Source organism: Bombina bombina, chromosome 8, assembly GCF_027579735.1.
Source record: "Bombina bombina isolate aBomBom1 chromosome 8, aBomBom1.pri, whole genome shotgun sequence".
Lineage (NCBI taxonomy): Eukaryota > Metazoa > Chordata > Amphibia > Anura > Bombinatoridae > Bombina > Bombina bombina.
In genome coordinates, this window is record NC_069506.1 from 112,359,955 (window position 1) to 112,383,192 (window position 23,238).

General features: G+C 41.0%; 1 protein-coding gene across 4 annotated transcripts in view; it reads left to right on the top strand.

Moving 5' to 3' along the window:
- DVL1 (dishevelled segment polarity protein 1) overlaps positions 1-23,238 on the top strand; it is a 533,666-nt gene that overhangs the window by 421,091 nt on the left and 89,337 nt on the right. For all 4 annotated transcript variants that reach the window (XM_053690518.1, XM_053690519.1, XM_053690521.1 and 1 more), the window contains 2 exons: positions 485-554; positions 1,264-1,403. In XM_053690518.1, the coding sequence (XP_053546493.1) occupies positions 485-554; positions 1,264-1,403 (210 nt within the window). The remainder of the gene's footprint in view (positions 1-484; positions 555-1,263; positions 1,404-23,238) is intronic.

The window sequence follows — 23,238 nt, forward strand, 5'->3', positions numbered from 1 at the left end:
AGCTCCACCAGTCATATTACTATTAATTGGCTGACAGGTACATCTCCACTAGCCTTATTAGTTTGTACTGATTTCATTAATCATATTATTGTTGATTGGCCCACTGTACACACACACACACATATATATATATATATTATAGTTCAGATGGGTCCTGTGTTCCGCACACCCTCCCCCCAGCCACATTTACATGTTATACAAACATAAATGTTACAATTGTCCTCTTAGCCTGATGTATGTGTGTGATGAGTTCTGGTAACCTTCAGTGTGCATCACAAAGGCTATTGCACTGCTCTTTGCTACACTGCAGTCTTATGCTAACTGTTATGTAGTGTTGCATAATGATAATAATGAGAAAGTTGTAGATACAAAATCATAGCAATGAGAAGAAAAAAACTACTGGCACAATCAGCTGATTGAGGACTTTTGTAACTGTACCCTTGTATTCTTATTTATACTAATGGTTGTCTGTTTTTCTCTCTAGTCCTCATCCTTCAGCAGCATCACAGACTCCACAATGTCTCTGAATATTATCACAGTCACACTAAACATGGGTAAGCAGCACCTCTTCCTCAGATGTAATACTAGTATCTCTTTATTAATAAAAGGTGCTTCTTGGTACAATAATGACCAAACAAAAGAAAACAGTGGAAATCTTCAAACTGAATGTTAACAGATGGGGATCACCTGTCTGGTGCCATAGAAACTGTAGAGTCCTCTTAGTTGCCAAGCAAACTAACCATCAGTTCTCTCATGTGCTGAATACTCCTTTAAATCTGGAACATGCTGCAAGATAAAAAAAATCATGAATTGATATAATTATTAGGGATGGGCGACATTTGTAAAATTAAACGAATTTCAACACGTTCGTTCATTCTTTCGTTTCAAATTTCGAATGTTTGTACAACATTCTAACATTTGTTTAATGTTATAATATTTCCAATGATCTCTTTAAATGTAATATTAGAATTATGCACTATTCAAAATAGAAACATTCCAATTGATATATTTGTATCTATTATGCATAAATTTACTAAATTCCCTACCACATGAACTATTGAACTTCTGAATAGTATTTGTTAAATCGAATGTTACATGTTGGACAGAGAGTTGGGGGTCATTTCATTCTTGGACCCTGGCAGCACGTCTTCAGCCTGCCCTGGGAATGGGGAGCTTTGTTTTTTAAATAAAGTAATTTTCATTGTATCTGATAATTATCTTGTTAATTATCAAGCAGTTACATTGTTTTTATTTCTCCAACAGAAAAGTATAACTTCCTTGGTATCAGCATTGTGGGGCAAAGTAATGACCGAGGGGACGGAGGAATTTACATTGGGTCGATCATGAAAGGAGGAGCAGTTGCAGCAGATGGACGTATTGAGCCAGGGGATATGCTTCTACAGGTCAGTGCTTTATTCAATTTAGAGAATGGATTCTCTTGGATATTTCATGACCAAATAATATTTAAAGGACCACTAAATACAATGTTAGTTCAGTTTTTCTTCCCCCTGCATCATCTGACCATTAGCCAATGACAAAATGCATATACATACATACTGGGAATTCTTACACATGCTCAGTATGAGCTTTTGCCTCAGAAAGTGTGCATATAAACGAATTCTTCATGTGTGCTAACCTGACACCACATATTCTACATTCTAATGTTCTTCACATAGATAAAAATGTGATAATGCTAATGTAAAATATATTATTATTATTATACTTTATTTATAAAGCAGCAACAAATTCTGCAGCTCTATCCATGGGTACAAAAGATAAAAGTACAGCGATACAATATGTTTAAGAGATAAGAAAAAATTTATCAAAAACATACAGGAGGAATTAAGGGCTCTATTCCTGTGAGAATTTATAATCTAGAAGATAATGTAAAATATAACTCTATACCTCTATATCTATAGGAATAGATTTATAGTTATATACATATATATATATATATACAGTATATATATATAATATTATATATATATATATATATATATATATGGAAATCAGGAGACAGCACTCACTGGTCTTGACAATACTGGATTTATTCAGTGACGTTTCGGGGAATACACCCCTTCATCAGGGTCTGATGAAGGGGTGTATTCCCCGAAACGTCACTGAATAAATCCAGTATTGTCAAGACCAGTGAGTGCTGTCTCCTGATTTCCATATTCTACACCATATTCTAGCACCCTGGCATTTGGAACTAAAGTGTTAGTGAGAGTGCACCTGCCAATACCTGATATATATATATATATATATATATATATATATATATATATATATATATATATATATAGGTGGCCCTCAATTTAAGTCGGTTCAATTTGCTCCGTTTCAGAATAATAACCTTTTTTTTTCAGTCATGTGACTGCTATTGAAAAGCATTGAGAAGCATTGCATTGATTAAAATAGCCAGTAGATGGAGATGTCCGCTTGTGTTGCAGCAAAGTTATGCAAAGCCAAGCACACAAACAGGCTGGAATTAATTAGTCTAGCTAGACATGAGCTATCGAGCAGCTTTCATAGGAACAAGATCTTCCTGTCTATAAATCAGTCCAGATTGGAATGCATAGAAAGAACTGTTTGCAGAAAAATGCAAATAAAGTCTGTGCTGTGTGATTATTTCATAAGGTTTATAATGCAGTTTAGCAAAGGTTTTTGTTCATTTAATTTAGTTTAATTGTATATTCTGTGTTGTGTGATTATTTGATACTGTTTATAATGCTGTTTAGCATTTAAAATCTTCATTTCAAAGCTTTAAAAATAATGTATTAGGTGTTACTTATGACAATTTTGAGAGGGGTTTGGAACCTAAGTCCCTCACTTCCCATTGACTTACATAATAAACTGGGTTTCAATTTACAACGGTTTAATTTACAACCATTCCTTCTGGAACCTAACCCCGGCGTAAACTGAGGGCTACCTGTATATATATATATGAAGAACATTGTAATGTGAAATATTAATAACTCCTGTTGGGTTAGTGCTTGAGCGATAAGTGTTAAATTCAATTGCGCTCAACCGAACACCTTTATTTTCAACTTGTAATACTCCTGCTACTTCCGACGCACACAAACACCCGATAAACCTGATATCGCTCACGCGCAACTGTTAGCGTGCCACTCGTAATCTGCCCCATAGTTGGGAGTGAGGCTGCTGAATGCTTTATAGGTGGAGAGCCGGCTGAAAAAAAAAACCTAACACCTGCAAAAAAGCAGCGTTCAGCATTAAACGCAGCCGCATTGATTCCTATGGGGAAATACATTTTATGTCTACACCTAACACCCTAACATGAACCCCGAGTCTAAACACCCCTAATCTTACACTTATTAACCCCTAATCTGCTGCCCCCGACATCGCCGCCACCTACATTATATTATTAACCCCTAATCTGCTGCTCCGGACACCGCCGCTACCTACATTATACTTATTAACCCCTAATCTGCTGCCCCAACATCTAGATTTTATTTATTAACCCCTAATCTGCCGCCCCCAATGTCATCGCCACCTACCTACACTTATTAACCCCTAATCTGCCGCCCCCAACGTCGCCGCCACCACTATATTAAAGTTCTTAACCCCTAAACCTAAGTCTAACTCTAAACCTAACCCCCCTAACTGAAATATCATTTAAATAAATATAAATAAAATAACTACAATTAACTAAATTATTCCTATTTAAAACTAAATACCTATAAAATAAACCCAAAGATAGCTACAATATAACTAATAGTTACATTATAGCTAGCTTAGGATTTATTTTTATTTTACAGGCAACTTTGTATTTATTTTAACTAGGTAGAATAGTTACTAAATAGTTATTAACGATTTAATAACTACCTAGCTAAAATAAAGACAAATTTACCTGTAAAATAAGCCCTAACCTATGTTACAATTACACCTAACACTACACTATAATTAAATTAATTACCTAAACTACATACAATTAATTACAATTTAAAAAAAATTAAAGTTCGAAACCCCCCCCACTAAATTACAGAAAATAATAAAATGATTACAAGTTTTTTAAACTAATTACACCTAATCTAATCCCCCTAATAAAATAAAAAAGCCCCCCAAAATAATGAAACGCCCTACCCTATACTAAATTACAAATAGCCCTTAAAAGGGCCTTTCTCTTGTTAAGTGTAGTCAGTCCACGGGTCATCCATTACTTATGGGATTATATCTCCTTCCCAACAGGAAGTTGCAAGAGGATCACCCAAGCAGAGTTGCTATATAGCTCCTCCCCTCACATGTCATATCCAGTCATTCTCTTGCAACTCAACATAGATAGGTCGTTGTGAGAGGTCTGTGGTGTTTTTTAAACTTAGTTTATGTCTTCAATCAAAAGTTTGTTATTTTAAATGGCACCGGAGTGTGCTGTTTGTTCTCAGGCAGTATTAGAAGAAGAATCTGCCTGCGTTTTCTATGATCTTAGCAGAAGTAACTAAGATCCACTGGCTGTTTCTCGCACATTCTGAGGAGTGAGGTAACTTCAGAAAGGGGAATAGCATGCGGGGCCCCCCTGCAAACGAGGTATGTGCAGTAAATTATTTTTCTAAGGAATGGAATTGACTAGAAAATACTGCTGTTACCAATGTAATGTAAGTACAGCCTTGAATGCAGTGGTAGCGACTGGTATTAGGCTGATGAGTGTACGTGCACTGAAGTATTTTTCTGGGGAATGGAATTTGTCTAAGAAAATACTGTTAATGCTGAAGTAATGTTTGAGCCTTAACTGCAGTAAAAGCGACTGGTAGTAGGCTTATTAATAACACTTCATAATCTTTTAATGTTTAAAACGTTTACTGGCATGTTAATTGTTTTTTGTGAGGTACTTGGTGATAAAACTTATTGGGGCATGATTTTTCCACATGGCTAACGTTTATTTCTGCATAGAAACAGTTAACTGAGATTTCCCACTGTTGTAATATGAGTGGGAGGGGCCTATTTTAGCATTTTTTTTGCGCAGTAAAAATTCAGTCACAGTCTTCCTATTTCATCCTCCATGATCCAGGACGTCCCTAGAGAGCTCAGGGGTCTTCAAAGTTCATTTTGAGGGAGGTAATCAGTCACAGCAGACCTGTGACAGTGTGTTTGACTGTGATAAAAACGTTATTTGTTAAATTGATATCCGTTTTTGGGTATTAAGGGGTTAATCATCCATTTGCTGGTGGGTGCAATCCTTTGCTAATTTAATACATTTACTGTGAAATTTTGGTTGCTATAACTGATTTGGTTCATTGTTATTTCAACTGTGACAGCTTTTTGTGCTTCTTAAAGGCACAGTAGCGTTTTTTATATTGCTTGTAAATTTATTTGAAAGTATTTTCCAAGCTTGCTAGTCTCATTGCTAGTCTGTTTAAACATGTCTGACACAGATGAATCTACGTGTTCACTATGTTTGAAGGCCAATGTGGAGCCCCATAGAAATTTGTGTACTAAATGCATTGATGTCACTTTAAATAAAAGTCAATCTTTACATGTAAAGAAATTATCACCAGACAACGAGGGGGAAGTTATGCCGACTAACTCTCCTCACGTGTCAGTACCTTCGCCTCCCGCTCAGGAGGTGCGTGATATTGTGGCACCAAGTACATCAGAGAGGCCCATACAAATCACTTTGCAAGACATGGCTACTGTTATGACCGAGGTATTATCTAAATTGCCAGAATTAAGAGGCAAGCGCGATTGTTCGGGGTTAAGGACAGAGCGCGCTGATGATGGGAGAGCCATGTCTGATACTGCATCACAATTTGCAGAACATGAGGACGGAGAGCTTCATTCTGTGGTGACGGATCTGATCCAGGGAGACTGGATTCAGAGATTTCTAATTTTAAATTTAAGCTTGAAAACCTCCGCGTACTGCTAGGAGAGGTATTAGCAGCTCTGAATGATTGTAACACGGTTGCAATTCCAGAGAAATTATGTAGGCTGGATAGATACTATGCGGTACCGGTGTGTACTGACGTTTTTCCTATACCTAAGAGGCTTACAGAGATTATTAGCAAGGAGTGGGATAGGCCCGGTGTGCCCTTTTCCCCCCTCCTATGTTTAGGAAAATTTTTCCAATAGACGCCACCACACGGGACTTATGGCAGACGGTCCCTAAGGTGGAGGGAGCAGTTTCTACTTTGGCTAAGCGTACCACTATCCCGGTGGAGGATAGTTGTGCTTTTTCAGATCCAATGGATAAAAAATTAGAAGGTTACCTTAAGAAAATTTTTGTTCAACAAGGTTTTATCTTACAGCCCCTTGCATGCATTGCGCCTGTCACTGCTGCTGCGGCATTCTGGTTTGAGTCTCTGGAAGAGGCCATTCGCACAGCTCCATTGGATGAGATTATGAACAAGCTTAAAGCACTTAAGCTAGCTAACGCATTTGTTTCTGATGCTGTTGTACATTTAACCAAATTGACGGCTAAGAACTCTGGTTTCGCCATTCAAGCGCGCAGAGCGCTATGGCTTAAATCATGGTCAGCTGACGTGACTTCTAAATCTAAATTGCTTAATATTCCTTTCAAAGGGCAGACCTTGTTCGGGCCCGGCTTGAAAGAAATTATTGCTGACATTACTGGGGGTAAGGGTCATACTCTTCCTCAGGACAAGGCCAAATCAAAGGCCAAACAGTCTAATTTTCGTGCCTTTCGTAACTTCAAGACAGGAGCAACATCAACTTCCTCCGCTCCAAAACAGGAAGGAACTGTTGCTCGTTACAGACAGGGCTGGAAAGCTAACCAGTCCTGGAACAAGGGCAAGCAGGCCAGAAAACCTACTTCTGCCCCTAAGACAGCATGAAGAGAGGGCCCCCTATCCGGAAACGGATCTAGTGGGGGCAGACTGTCTCTCTTCGCCCAGGCTTGGGCAAGAGATGTCCAGGATCCCTGGGCGTTGGAGATCATATCTCAGGGATACCTTCTGGACTTCAAAGTTTCTCCTCCACAAGGGAGATTTCATCTTTCAAGGTTATCAGCAAACCAAATAAAGAAAGAGGCGTTTCTACGCTGTGTACAAGACCTCTTATTAATGGGGGTGATCCACCCAGTTCCGCGGACGGAACAAGGGCAAGGATTTTACTCAAATCTGTTTGTGGTCCCCAAGAAAGAGGGAACCTTCAGACCAATCTTGGACCTAAAGATCTTAAACAAATTCCTAAGAGTTCCATCATTCAAAATGGAAACTATTCGAACCATCCTACCCATGATCCAAGAGGGTCAATACATAACCACAGTGGACTTAAAGGATGCCTACCTTCACATACCGATTCACAAAGATCATTATCGGTACCTAAGATTTGCCTTTCTAGACAGGCATTACCAGTTTGTAGCTCTTCCCTTCGGGCTAGCTACGGCCCCGAGAATCTTTACAAAGGTTCTGGGCTCTCTTCTGGCGGTACTAAGACCGCGAGGCATAGCGGTGGCTCCATACCTAGACGACATTCTGATACAAGCGTCAAGTTTTCAAATTGCCAAGTCTCACACAGAGATAGTTCTGGCATTTCTGAGGTCGCATGGGTGGAAGGTGAACGTGGAAAAGAGTTCTCTATTACCACTCACAAGGGTTCCCTTCCTAGGGACTCTTATAGATTCTATAGAGATGAAAATTTACCTGACGGAGTCCAGGCTATTAAACTTCAAAATACTTGCCGTGCCCTTCATTCCATTCCACACCCGTCAGTAGCTCAGTGCATGGAAGTAATCGGCTTAATGGTTGCGGCAATGGACATAGTACCATTTGCGCTTCTGCATCTCAGACCACTGCAATTGTGCATGCTCAGCCAGTGGAATGGGGATTACTCAGATTTGTCCCCTCTACTAAATCTGGATCAAGAGACCAGAGATTCTCTTCTATGGTGGCTTTCTCGGCCCCATCTGTCCAAGGGGATGACCTTTCGCAGGCCAGATTGGACGATTGTTACAACAGACGCCAGCCTTCTAGGTTGGGGCGCAGTCTGGGATTCCCTGAAGGCTCAGGGATCATGGACTCAGGAGGAGAAACTCCTCCCAATAAATATTCTGGAGTTAAGAGCAATATTCAATGCTCTTCTAGCTTGGCCTCAGTTAGCAACTCTGAGGTTCATCAGATTTCAGTCGGACAACATCACGACTGTGGCTTACATCAACCATGGAGTTCCCTAGCGATGTTGGAAGTCTCAAAGATAATTCGCTGGGCAGAGTCTCACTCTTGCCACCTGTCAGCGATCTACATCCCAGGCGTGGAGAACTGGGAGGCGGAACGCCAAGCTTCCTTGTTACGGATCCAGATCCAGGGACCCGGGAGCGGCGCTGATAGATGCTCTGACAGCCCCTTGGGTCTTCAACATGGCTTATGTGTTTCCACCATTCCCGATGCTGCCTCGACTGATTGCCAAGATCAAACAGGAGAGAGCATCAGTGATTTTGGTAGCGCCTGCGTGGCCATGCAGGACCTGGTATGCAGACCTAGTGGACATGTCGTCCTGTCCACCCTGGTCTCTGCCTCTGAGGCAGGACCTTCTAATTCAGGGTCCTTTCAACCATCCAAATCTAATTTCTCTGAGACTGACTGCATGGAGATTGAACGCTTGATTCTATCAAAGCGTGGCTTCTCGGAGTCGGTTATTGATACTTTAATACAGGCTCGGAAACCTGTTACCAGAAAAATTTACCATAAGATATGGCGTAAATATTTATATTGGTGCGAATCCAAGAGTTACTCATGGAGTAAGGTTAGGATTCCTAGGATATTAGGAAAGAGAGCGGCAGGCACTGCAAAAACCAAGCGGGCTCACACTAAAGTTTGAAAACCAAAAAATACTTTAATGTAAGTAATCTCAAAAGTATACAGATATGGCAAGACACAAGTACAGGGGGGTGAAAAAGTGTGACAAGAGAGGCCTGACGCGTTTCGCGCCCCCTAGTGGCGCTTAATCATAGGCCTAGGATTAAGCCCCACTAGGGGGCGCGAAACGCGTCAGGCCTCTCTTGTCACACTTTTTCACCCCCCTGTACTTGTGTCTTGCCATATATGCATACTTTTGAGATTACTTACATTAAAGTATTTTTTGGTTTTCAAACTTTAGTGTGAGCCCGCTTGGTTTTTGCAGTGCCTGCCGCTCTCTTTCCTAATCTTACCTTTTGGGCGATCCTGAGTCATATCGCAGGCTACGGCACTCTCTCAGCCTTTCTCATTGGAGGACTTCATGTAATTTTCACACTTGCCGGTTCCGGTTCCGGATGCAGCTATACCGCGCTCACCTTGATTCCTAGGATATTGTCTTTTCTACAAGAGGGTTTAGAAAAGGGCTTATCTGCTAGTTCGTTAAAGGGACAGATTTCGGCTCTGTCTATTCTTCTACACAAACGTCTGGCAGAAGTTCCAGATGTTCAGGCTTTTTGTCAGGCTTTGGCTAGGATTAAGCCTGTGTTTAAGACTGTTGCTCCGCCGTGGAGCTTAAACTTAGTTCTTAACGTTTTGCAAGGTGTTCCATTTGAACCCCTTCATTCCATTGATATGAAGCTGTTATCTTGGAAAGTTCTGTTTTTGATGGCTATTTCCTCGGCTCGAAGAGTCTCTGAGTTATCTGCCTTACATTGTGATTCTCCTTATCTAATTTTTCATTCAGACAAGGTAGTTCTGCGTACTAAACCTGGGTTCTTACCTAAGGTAGTTTCTAACAGGAATATCAATCAAGAGATTGTTGTTCCATCTTTGTGTCCTAACCCTTCTTCAAAGAAGGAACGACTTTTGCATAATCTGGACGTAGTCCGTGCCCTGAAGTTCTATTTGCGGGCAACTATGGATTTTCGTCAAACTTCTTCTCTGTTTGTCGTTTACTCTGGACAGAGGAGAGGTCAAAAGGCTTCGGCTACCTCTCTCTCTCTTTTTGGCTTCGTAGTATAATACGTTTAGCCTATGAGACTGCTGGACAGCAGCCTCCTGAAAGAATTACAGCTCATTCCACTAGAGCTGTGGCTTCCACCTGGGCCTTTAAGAATGAGGCCTCTGTTGAACAGATTTGCAAGGCTGCAACTTGGTCTTCACTTCACACTTTTTCGAAATTTTACAAATTTGACACTTTTGCTTCTTCGGAGGCTATTTTTGGGAGAAAGGTTCTTCAGGCAGTGGTTCCTTCCGTTTAAAGTTCCTGCCTTTTCCCTCCCATCATCCGTGTACTTTTTGCTTTGGTATTGGTATCCCATAAGTAATGGATGACCCGTGGACTGACTACACTTAACAAGAGAAAACATAATTTATGCTTACCTGATAAATTTATTTCTGTTGTAGTGTAGTCAGTCCACGGCCCACCCTGTCTTTAAGGCAGGTTTAAATTTTAATTAAACTCCAGTCACCACTGCACCCTATGGTTTCTCCTTTCTCATCTTGTTTCGGTCGAATGACTGGATATGACATGTGAGGGGAGGAGCTATATAGCAACTCTGCTTGGGTGATCCTCTTGCAACTTCCTGTTGGGAAGGAGATATAATCCCATAAGTAATGGATGACCCGTGGACTGACTACACTACAAGAGAAATAAATTTATCAGGTAAGCATAAATTATGTTTTTGTGGGGCATTGCCCCAAAGTAATCAGTTCTTTTACCTGTAAAAAAATGGACAATACCCCCACCAACATTAAAACACACCACCCACACACCCAACCCTACTCTAAAATCCACCCAATACCCCCTTAATAAAACCTAACACTAACCCCTTGAAGATCACCCTACCTTGAGAAGTCTTCACCCAACCGGGCCGAAGTCCTCAACGAAGCCAGGCGAAGTGGTCCTCCAGATGGGCAGAAGTCTTCATCCAGACGGCATCTTCTATCTTTCTATCTTCATCCATCCGGCGCGGAGCAGCTCCATCTTCAAGACATCCGACGCGGAACATCCTCTTCAAACAACGTCCAACTGAAGAATTAAGGTTCCTTTAAATGATGTCATCCAAGATGGCGTCCCTTCAATTCCAATTGGAATTTGGGGATTTGATTAGGTGTAATTAGAGTAAAAAAAATTATTTTATTATTTTCTGTAATTTAGTGGGGGGGGGGTTCGTACTTTAGATGATTTTTTTAAATTGTAATTAATTGTATTTAGTTTAGGTAATTAATTTAATTATAGTGTAGTGCTAGGTGTAATTGTAACATAAGTTAGGTTTTATTTTACAGGTAAATTTGTCTTTATTTTGGCTAGGTAGTTATTAAATAGTTAATAACTATTTAATAACTATTGTACCTAGTTAAAATAAATACAAAGTTGCCTGTAAAATAAAAATAAACCCTAAGCTAGATACAATGTAATTATTAGTTATATTGTAGCTATCTTAGGGTTTATTTTACAGGTAAGTATTTAGTTTTAAATAGGAATAATTTAGTTAATGATAGTAATATTTATTTAGATTTATTAAAATTATATTTCAGTTAGGGGGGTTAGGTTTAGGGTTAGACTTAGGTTTAGGGGTTAATACATTTAATATAGTGGCGGCGACGTTGGGGGCGGCAGATTAGGGGTTAATAAATGTAGGTAGGTGTCGGCGATGTTAGGGCAGGCAGATTAGGGGTTAATAATATTTAACTAGTGTTTGCGATGCGGGAGTGCTTCGGTTTAGGGGTTAATATATTTATTATAGTGGCACCGATGTCCGGTTCGGCAGATTAGGGGTTAAAATATTTATTATAGTGTTTGCGATGTGGGGGGGCCTTGGTTTAGGGGTTAATAGGTAGTTTATGGGTGTTAGTGTACTTTTTAGCACTTTAGTTAAGAGTTTTATACTACGGCGTTAGACCATAAAACTCTTAATTACTGACTTTTAAATGCGGTACCAGTCTTGACAGGAGAGGCTGTACCGCTCACTTTTTGGAAGACTCGTAATACCGGCGCTATGCAAGTCCCATTGAAAATATACTGTGGATTTGCTGTATTTTCGAGTCTGGCCAAAAAAGTGAGCGGTACACCTGTACCTTCAAGACTCGTAATACCAGCGGTCGTTAAAAAGCAGCATTAGACCCTCTCAACGCTGCTTTTTAAGGCTAACGCAAGACTCGTAATCTAGCCGATAGATTGTTATAGTCACTTTCTTATCCAGAGAAACTAGTTCCAACAAACAATTAATAATTAACTAAGTAGGTGACAGTGGACATGTACGTGCAGTTATATTAAATATTTTTGCAGCCAGTATACAGAAGGTACACTGAATTCAGATGACTGACATAGGATATTTTTAGCCACTTAAAGGGACACTGAACCCAAATGTTCATTTCATGATTCAGATAGAGCATTCAATTTTAAGCAACTTTCTCATTTTCTCCTATTATCAATTTTTCTTCGTTCTAGTGGTATTCTTATTTGAGAAAGCAGGAATATACTTACGATCCTGCCCATTTTGGTTCAGCACCCTGGGTAGCACTTGCTGATTGGTGGGTACATAAAGCCACCAATCAGCAAGCTGTACCCAGGTGCTGAACCAAAGATGGGCCGGCTTGTAAGCTTACTGTATATTAGGGCTGCAACTAACGATTATTTTCATAATCGATTAATCGGACGATTATTTTTTCGATTAATCGACTAATCGGATAAAAATAGAATCAATAATAGTTTTCTATGTTTTAAATTAAAATCCACATAATGAGAGTTACAAATATAAACTTCAGACTAAAACTTTACATTAACACAACTGTTTCTTCAATTTTTAAGAAGCAGAGCACAGTTTTATAATTAAACAAAACCACAAACTGTTTGAAAAGAGGTAGAACTAGAAAGAGTTAGACTATCACTGTTAATAACATTGTTATTCACTCTTTCAGAAACTTTGCATTGAAATGCAAAAATCTCAACATGTCCACATGCTTCTGGCTAAGGCTGGTTCTCTGTTTGAAGCTATATTTCCTGCAGCAGAGAAAAGGCTGTTGAGGTGTATAAGTAGGGTTTTGCCAATTTCACCAAAGTGGGATATTTATCTTTGTTAGCTCTTCACCAATGCTAAGTGTTTTCTACCTTGGCAAGGGACCTCTCAATAAAGTAACCCTTGACTTCATTCTAACATAAAAATATCTTGAATATCTATATGCAATGGTAAATAACCAGCTATAAGGTAGGGGGAAATATCTAGTCCGCTTAAAATAACGAATATATACTTATAAAGGTTGAATCTGGTACATATCACAATTTATTAAAAATATAAAAAAAACAATAAAAAACAAAATCAGAAGCGCTAAGGACTGTATATCAATAACAGGACAAAGCCTTACACATTTATTTATACAGTACATATAATCAGCAATAGCAAGCAATACGTTAATAATTGTGCAAACAGATAATAGTGCACATCAATTTAAATAACTCCCATCAATCTAGGGGCAAGGTGTAAACAACAAGCTTGGCACTATATCATGAAAAGCATAGTTCCAAATCACCAGATTTAATATAAACAATCCAAATGATGACTATTATATCTGGGTTGCACATAAGCCAGGGGTAGTTGTAAACGTATACTGTCCTGAAAAAGTGAAAAGTAGACGTCCTTTAGGCTAAGGACATAACCATAAAACACAATACCATGTGCAGGAGTTCATTGGAGTGAAGCAGCTGGTGTTGTGCACAGACCAACTAATTGCAAACCAACTAATCGATTAATCGATTATGAGATTCGTTGACAACTATTTTCATAATCGATTATGACGATTAGTTGTTGCAGCTCTACTGTATATACTGTATGATAATAGGAGAAAATGAGAAAGTTGCTTAAAATTGCGTGCTCTGAGTCATGAAAGAAAAAAATTGGGTTCAGTATCCCTTTAAATAATTTATTGCCTCCATCCAGAAGTATATAATATACTTTTTTGTAACCTTTATAGACTTGTTTTTTATTACTTATTTATAAATTATCTTGTGATTTTTATATGATTCTTTCGTCATTGACCTACCCATGTGTTTCCATCAAAAACCTTCTTTATGGCAGAGGAATCCTCAGATTGTGCCAATCCTCTGAAATCGGAGAAAGATAAGTCATTGTCTTGTTTTGGCTCCTGTCCTGCTTTTTGCAGAGAAATCATGTGATTGTAAAAACTCACGGGGCGAGGCTACCGCAGAGTACTTAAATAAATACTAGATACAGAAAATAACAATATGCCCCTGGATATTATTGCCTTAATATTTGTGTATTTTTTTTTCTATATATTTACATAAAACTACCACAAAATCATTGAACATTCCAATTAAAATGTTAAAAGAGGCAATGGGTCACATTTATCAAGCAGTGAAAGCAGCTTTGGGGCTCCAGCATTTCAGGCTCGCCTAAAACAATAGTTAAGTAGCAGTGGTCTTAAAGGGACAGTTAACAAAAAAAACCGTATCCACTTATACCAATGATTCACTTTACCTGCTGGAGTGTATTAAATTGTTTAAGTATTTCCTTTACCCTTATATTGGCATTTTAACCCCTTAATGACCAAGGACGTACGCCACACGTCCTCAAAAAAAAGACAGTTAATGACCGAGGACGTGTGGCGTACGTCCTTGGTCTGGAAAGCAGCTGGAAGCGATCCTGCTCGCTTCCAGCTGCTTTCCGGTTATTGCAGTGATGCCTCGATATGGAGGCATCCTGCAATAACCCCCCTTGGCCATCCGATGCAGAGAGAGCCACTCTGTGGCCCTCTCTGCACCGGACATCGGTGGCCGGTATCGTTGGTGGGTGGGAGCAAGTCTGGGAGGCGGGTAGGCGGCCATCGATGTGCCGAGTGGAGGGAAGGGGGCGGGATCAGGGGCGGAACAGGTGGGAGCGCGCACAGGAGCGCGCGCGTGCACGGGGGGCGGCGGGCGGGCGCGTGCAAGGGGCGGGAGGGAACCGCTACACTACAGAAAAATAAAATCTAAGGGATCAGGAAGCGGTGGGGGGTTGGTCTTGGGGGGGGGGAAAGCTACACTACAGAAAAGGGCATTTTTTTTTAAAAAAAAAAGCACATTTGTTGCTAAACTGGGTACTGGCAGACAGCTGCCAGTACCCAAGATGGTGCCCATTAAGGCAGAGGGGGAGGGTTAGAGAGCTGTTTGGTGGGGGATCAGTGAGGTTGGGGATTAAGGGGGGATCCTACACAGCAGCATATGTAAATATGCCAAAAAAAACAAACAAAAAAAAGCCCAAATATAGCTTTTATTTTAGTACTGGCAGAGTTTCTGCCAGTACTTAAGATGGCGGGGACAATTGTGGGGTGGGGGAGGGAAGAGAGCTGTTTGGGAGGGATCAGGGGGTCTCATGTTTCAGGTGGGAGGCTGAGCTCTACACTAAAGCTAAAATTAACCCTGCAAGCTACATAATTAACCCCTTCACTGCTAGCCATAATACACGTGTGAAATGCAGCGGCATTTGGCGGCCTTCTTATTACCAAAAAGCAACGCCAAAGCCATATATGTCTGCTATTTCTGAACAAAGGGGATCCCAGAGAAGCATTTACAACCATTTGTGCCATAATTGCACAAGCTGTTTGTAAATGATTTCAGTGAGAAACCTAAAATTGTGAAAAATGTAACGTTTTTTTTTTTTTTTTTTTTAAATATCTTTATTTTTGCGTGCAACAAATAGATGAAATCAGGTACATTCAACAGTTTACAGGTAAAATATGGTTACAATCAGATGGTGCCTTCCGTCATACATCAGAAGGTGTCCCTGAGCATAGTCATGGTATACAATAACATCAATTTTGCACTTTTTCCATTTAATCAAAAAAAAGGAGAGAAAAAAATAATAATAATAAAAAACCTTGATAAAACTCTGAACATAAACACTACTAAACTCTTAACTCTCAACTGGTGTGGTTGACTCTCGATCCTCCTCTTCCTCCCCTCTCCCCCCAGAGCACCTCGGTTTCCCAGTTTACCATTCTCCCCGTAGAGCTGCTTCTAACATGTATTCTGTGTTCTTGAATGGTGTTATGATTATGTGACGTGAGCTGTCTGGTAGTGTGCGGATAAAGGGTCCCCACTTGTGAAAGAAGGACCGGACTCTAGTGGTCATGTCACCCAGTCCGTCAGCTTGTTCGATAAATAGTTGCTGCAACATTGCCTGTTTTAATTGTGTTACAGTAGGTGGGTTTCTTTTGAGCCAATTTTGAAATATCAGATGTCTCGATATCAGAACTATAATATGTATGAGAGACTTAATGTGTTTTGGTATGTCCACAAAATCAAGGAACGCCACATTCTGAAATGTCCAATCCCTACAGGGCACTCTTATTTTTGTCTTTACCCAGTGTGCTGTCATCTTCCAAAATCTGACTAGTCTGGGGCAGCTCCACATCATATGTTCAGTGTCTGCGTCTATCAAATCACATCTAGGGCATTTACTATTCCTATCTGTTTTCCATTTCTGGAACTTTTGAGGGGTGACGTAGCTATCATGCAGCAGCTTAAAGTGTGATTCTCTCACCCCTGCTGAGAGAGTTGCCGACTTGACTTTGTGTATGCTTTTCCCGACTTCCTCCGTCGTTACTGCCACCCCCAGTTTTTCACTCCAAATGGTTGCTATGCCATTTGTGCAAGTAATCCCTGTCGGTCTGTTCATTTTTGTGTATAGTGGTGATATGGATGTGTTGCCATGTTTTGCTAACTCTATACTCTGCCGTATAGCTGCCTGATCTTTATCGCTTCCTTCCCTACATAGTGCATCAAAATAGTGTCTTGCTTGTAAATAGGCATAATGGTGAGTCCTGGGCAAGTCGAATGTTCTCCTTAGTGTCTCAAATGTCTCCATTTGTCCCCTTTCTCCCGACTCTGTTTGACCCACTGTACGTAGTCCCTGACTCCTCCACTGAAAAAAGGCTTTGGTCGATATACCCGCAGGGAATTCAGGGTTACCACACCAAGGTAAATATGAGATCAGTCTATGATCGCCCCCCAACTTCTTGCAAAACTGTCTCCAGGCTCTCGCAGGCTGAGCCAGAAGTTCCATGTCTTTCAAATATTTATTTGCTTGTGTCTGTGTCATGTGAGGGACCATCTCCAAAGCCCATGGCTTTGTCAATTCACCCTCTAGTTTGAGATCAGTAAACTTTCCCTGTCCCGTCATCCAGTCAATGACAAATTTACACTGGGCCGCCCAATTATATAACTCAAAGTTAGGCAATGCTAATCCTCCCATCTCCCTCGGGGCGGTGAGTTTGAGGTAACTAATCCTATGCTTCTTGTCATTCCAGATAAATTTGAGCACCCTCCCTTTGATGTGATTCAGATCTGATTTCTTCAGTATTGCCGGTAGTGTTTGGAAAAAGTAAAGCAACTTGGGGAAATATATCATTTTTATAAGTCCCACCCTCCCCGATAGGGATAGCGGAAGCAGGGTCCACCCTTTGATTAAGTTATCTAATTTTTTAAGTAAGGGTCCATAGTTAATGGACTACCATTTGCGTGGGTCTGCATGTAACGTTACACCTAGGTATTTAAAGTTTCCATCTACTATTTTAAAGTCATAACCTGGAATTTGCCTTTCTCCCCTGGACAATAGCCAGAGTAATTCAGTTTTATCAGTATTAATTTTGTATCCGGAGACCAGACTAAACTCTCCAATCATCTCCATTAGTTTTGGGATATTCTTGTGAGGGTCTTGTACATACAATACCATGTCATCAGCAAACAACGAGACATACAACGTCGACTCTCCTATGCGCATTCCCTGTAGTGTCTGCCTAATCTTTATTGCCAGTGGCTCTATGGCCATGTCAAAGAGGAGCGGGGAGAGGGGACAGCCCTGCCTAGTGCCTCTGTGGAGTGTAAAGGGCCGGGTAGGCGTGCCGTTAACTAAGATAGAAGCCTGTGGTCTACTGTAAAGATTCTCAACAGCCTTGACAAACGCGCCCTCTATACCCATTTTGCTCATGGTGGTATAGAGGTGTTCCCACAGGACCTTGTCAAAGGCTTTTTCCGCATCTAAAAATAGCAGGGCTGCCTCTGTGGTTTTTGTCATGCTTGAGTTGTGTTGTGTTATGTTCCAATAATACTGAATAACCGTTTGAACTCTTCTAACATTGAGCACAGAGGATCTCCCTTTAACAAAGCCCGTCTGGTCCCCATGTATCAGTGATGGGAGAATGCTAGCCAGTCTGTTTGCAAGGATTTTTGTCAGGATCTTATAGTCTTGGTTAAGTAGGGAAATGGGGCGGTATGACTGCGCCAGGAGGGGGTCTCTACCTTCCTTCGGAATAATGCTAATGTTAGCTTCCGCAAATCTAGGGGAGGGCTGAACTTCGTCTCCAAGTAAACCATTAAACAATCGCATTAGAGTTGGGCTTATATCAGTCCCCATTATCTTATAAAATTCCGCCGGCAGGCCATCAGGCCCTGGAGTTTTTTCTAGTGCTAAGTCTTTAATTGTGGTCAGAATCTCGTTAGAGGTAATGGGACAGTTAAGTTTGTCAAGTTGGGTACGGTCTATCGTCGGCAGTTGTAATTGGTCCCAGAATCTGTCCATGTCACTAGTCTGTACCTTCTGCGTGGAATATAGGTCTTTGTAAAAGTCAGTAAATGCTTTTTGTATATCTTCTTCCTTATTCAAAACTACATCATCCCGTTTAATGGCTAAAATAGGATGTCTGTTGTTCGACAATTTCGTCATTCTAGCCAGCAATTTCCCTGTTTTGTTCCCAAACCTATAGTATCTAGCCTGTGTTTTTGCGTGGACCTTATTAGTTTGTTGAAGTATGTAGTCATCTCTTGTTCGTTTAATTTCTTTATATTTGAGTCTATTAACGGGAGTGGGGTTTCTGAGGTATTTATTTCTAGCATTTAAAATCTGCGCTAACAGGAGCTCTGATTGGGCCTTACTCTTTTTTTTTATGTTTGCGGCATAAGCCGAGATGACTCCTCTCAAGACAGCTTTAGCTGTCTCCCAGAACAGTAGAGGATTATCAACATGCGCTTCATTAGTTGCTACATACGCTAGCCACTCTCCCAGGATATGTCTGTAAAAGTTGGGGTCTTTACATAAATATGTTGGAAATACCCATCTGTTAGTCTTCCTCTGGATGGGGCCAACCTGGATCTTAACCCCTATCGGAGCATGATCTGAAATTTTTATAGGGTCTATCTCAACGTTTTCCACTCTGGGGCAAAGCTCTGTAGATACTAAAAAGTAGTCAAGTCTGGCCATAGTATCTTTTCCTAGGGACATGCAGGTGAAGTCTCTTTGCTCTGGGTGTCTGGCTCTCCAGATATCTTGTAGATCCAGAGCCTTCCTGAAAGTGTGAATCACTAAGGATTCTTTTTTGGAGTTTCTAAAGCTTTGGGGGGTGTGTGCCTTCCTATTTGGGTTGTGGAATCTGTCTGCTGGGACTTGGGGAGCAATGTTAAAGTCTCCCCCAATAATGGAGGGCAATGTCGTGAATTGAATTAACTTAGCTTGTAACTCCCTCCAAAAGCATTGCTTCTGTCGTTGTGGTCCATATACCCCTACCAAAGTAAATGACAGTCCCTGGATCTCTAATTGGAGCATTATAAATCTCCCCTCTTGGTCTAATATTGTCTTTGTGATATTGTAAGTCAGATTTTTCCTAAATAACACAGCTACACCCCTGGCTCGTTTGGATTCATATGGGGTGTACACAACCTCCCCCACCCAACCCTGCTTCAATTTTTCGTGTTCTAATTTCGATAAGTGTGTCTCCTCCAGTATTGCTATATCAACTTTTCTTGAGTGTAGGTAGCGCAAGATCGATCTACGCTTTTGCGGGGATGTTACGCCACCCACATTCCAGCTCATAATGTTTAGGTTATGCATTATCCCAATTTGTTTCCGTGAGTGTAATGTCTCCTAAATGGTTACCCGCAAATAAATCTAGTAACTCAATGTGTGTGGAGGATTTGTGGAGTTGTGTTGTAGTCTTACCACCAGATCCCAGATTAGAAACATTTTCCAAAGTCAGAGAGTCCCGGGGAGGGAGGGGGGTACCACACCAGCTAATTAGAGAGAAAAACAACACAGTTAAGCATATTACAAATGAAAAAATTAACAAATAGGGAAACAAACAAGTCCCCACTAACTTACACATCGTCCTAACTTCTCAGTTTCGAAATCAGTAACTTAATGAGAATTAACTCACTGCAGCACTACACTCTACCTCCTACGTGTGATTAAGTCTGGTATGATGATATTAGCTCTCTCCCTACCATCTTGACCCACTCCGCCACCTGTGATTGAACAATTAGGGTTAATTCTGTGGGTCTGTCAACCCTCGCTATATAAAGTCAGAAATGTTCTCTCAATCCTAGGCCAACTTATTGTTTGGGGTGTATGTCCCTCTCAGCCCATCCTCAGGGTAGGACTAGTATTATGGGTAGCTATACTTCAGAAAGTAAGTGAGCTACCCCTGGATCAGGGCAGGCCTTTACATATTACAAACCTGACTCTCACAGTAAGGGGGGATAGGCATTCAAACTAACTGGTTAACTATATCTCCTAAGCTTTATTCTTACCCCTTCGGTGAAAACCCTGCAAAGGCAAGTCTTGAGGGATATGTTTGCAGTGTAGGTCAGAACAATAATTCAAAATAACCACATTAAAAGAAAAACATCATTGCTATAATTTTTAACAACCCAAAGATAACCTTTAACTGGAGCAAGATGGGCGTGAGGTAAGTCCACCCCTACACCACCTCTTAGTTGTTGTGGCTCAGGATAGATGGGAGCCCCCACCAGCCAATTGTTCTGAACTTCCCCCCCCCCCCAGTTCACCTCAATGAGCAGAACACTTTTCCAGTCCCTTGAACTATAGTCACCATTTCCTCAGGTTTCCTTGGCTGTCAATTCTTGTTCAAGCCTCAGGAATTTCTGTAGATGTCTAGGATCATCGAAAAACTTAACACCCTGCTGGGTCTGGAGCTTGAGTTTAGCTGGAAACAGTAAGGACACAGAGCGCCCTGCTTCTATCAGCGTTTTACAGTAAGGAGAGAACTCCCTCCTTCTCCTAGAAATCTCTGCGGAGTAGTCCTGGAAGATGAGGATCTTCTTCCCCTCAAACATCAGAGGAGAACATTGACGGTAGGCTCTTAAGATTTGGATTTTGTCTTGAAAATTAAGGTACCGTATCATCACCTGCCGGGGTCCTCTGGTTGTCTTAGGGTCTTGGTTAATGGTACCTATCCTGTGGGCTCTTTCTGCCACACACGGTATGTCCTCAGGTCGTAATTTTAGGAGGGTAGGCAAAAGTTTTTCTGCAAATTCTAGCAAGCCGGTGTTCAGAACAGATTCTGGCAGACCCACAATACGCAGATTGTTCCGCCGTGAGCGGTTTTCAAGATCATCAAGTTTTTCAGTTAGCATCTTATTCTGGGCCTCCAGTGCTGCTACTTTATTAGAGTTTTCGCGTTGTCTTATTTCTCCATCACCCACTCTCTGCTCGATGTGTTGGAGCCTTGAGGAAAATGACTTGAACTCAGACGACAAAGAGTCCATTCCTGTCTGCAATTGCTCTATCTTGGGCAAGAAAAGGGCTGATATTTGGGATACTATAGGATGGGTTTCTGATGCCTCCTCATCTGCTGTTTCTGTCGCCTCAACTTCGGCGGCATGAACTTCCACCACAGCTTTGGCCCTTTTATCTTGATTCTTCTGTCTGCCAGACATCGTGCCAGTGGTCTTTACAAAGCTTGAATAGTACCTCTGCATGCACTATATGTCTGCTCAACTTTAAATGTTCTAATTCCCAAAAAAAAAGAGGTAGGTGGTGAGGTAATAGGTAGTCAGCACCAGGGAGAGAGAAATGGCCCACACAACTATCGTTGCTAGTGTTTTTTTTTTTAGTGATAAGTACTGGGGAGGCTTGAATGGCGGAGGGTGCAGCGCAGCATGAGGGATTTATCTCAGTTCTGTAACCTTTCCATCTCCTTCAGTGGTATTTAGAGCTATAGCATAGATTGTCATCTCTAGGTACCTGCTCCCTCAATTAGACCTGCTATGCGTGTTATGGGTCTCTGTGTGTAAATTCTCTCTGAGGTATATGACTCCCACTCTGTTATTGCGCTTTAGTTACAGGCCTACCAGATTGTCATATGCTGCTCCGTTTTCACTGCGGGCCTACCTGCCAAGTGGCCAACAACTTATCTCCGAACTGCCCAATTAAAGTTAATTTGTTTTATAGTCTTGTAGTCAGATAGAAAGTGGTATCAAGATGTATAGTTTAGCTTATATGTGTGATATTGATCAGTTCATAGCTCTGTAGTATGTAGGTGGGATAAACGTACAGACCTCTCTTATGCAGTGGCGCCAAACTGACATCTCCCTCTGGGCTGTATTCGAGTCTCCCCACTTCAGAGTTTCTCTATCTCCTTGGCGATTGTCTCGGTCGCCCGAGGGGCTAAGTGCCTGCTGTTTTCCTAAGAGCAGTGGGGCTTATGCAACTGTAGCGCCGCAGCCGCGGCTTCTCTTACTCCAAAGTGCGCTGTTCCGGTGGGGGAGCCGTTGGTATCAGCTCCTTGCTGCAAAGATATCCAAACAGGTTTGGGTGACTACCTGTTAAGGTTGGCAAGCTTTTTGGGCTAGTTTGACACAGATTTTAAGAAGAAAAACTATCTGTGTTCACGGAGCTCTTTCTCGCTGCGTCCGCTTTCTCTGCCCGCCCACCGGAAGTCTCCGTAACGTTTTTTTTTATTTGATCGCATTTGGCGGTGTAATGGTGGCATGAAATATACCAAAATTGGCCTAGATCAATACTTGGGGTTGTCTACTACACTACACTAAAGCTAAAAGTATCCCTAAAAGCTCCCTACATGTTCCATAATTAACCCCTTCACTGCTGGGCATAATACACGTGTAGTGCGCAGTGGCATTTAGCAGCCTTCTAATTACTAAAAAGCAACGCCAAAGCCATATATGTCTGCTATTTCTGAACAAAGGGGATCCCAGAGAAGCATTTACAACCATTTAAGCCATAATTGCACAAGCTGTTTGTAAATAATTTCAGTGAGAAACCAAAAGTTTGTGAAAAAATTAGTAAAAAAGTGAACGATTTTTTGTATTTAATCGCATTTGGCGGTGAAATGGTGGCATGAAATATACCAAAATGGGCCTAGATGAATACTTTGGGATGTCTACTAAAAAAAATATATATACATGTCAATGGATATTCAGAGATTCCTGAAAGTTATTAGTGTTCTAATGTAACTAGCGCTAATTTTGAAAAATAATGGTTTGGAAATAGCAAAGTGCTATTTGTATTTATGGCCCTATAACTTACAAAAAAAGCAAAGAACATGTAAACATTGGGTATTT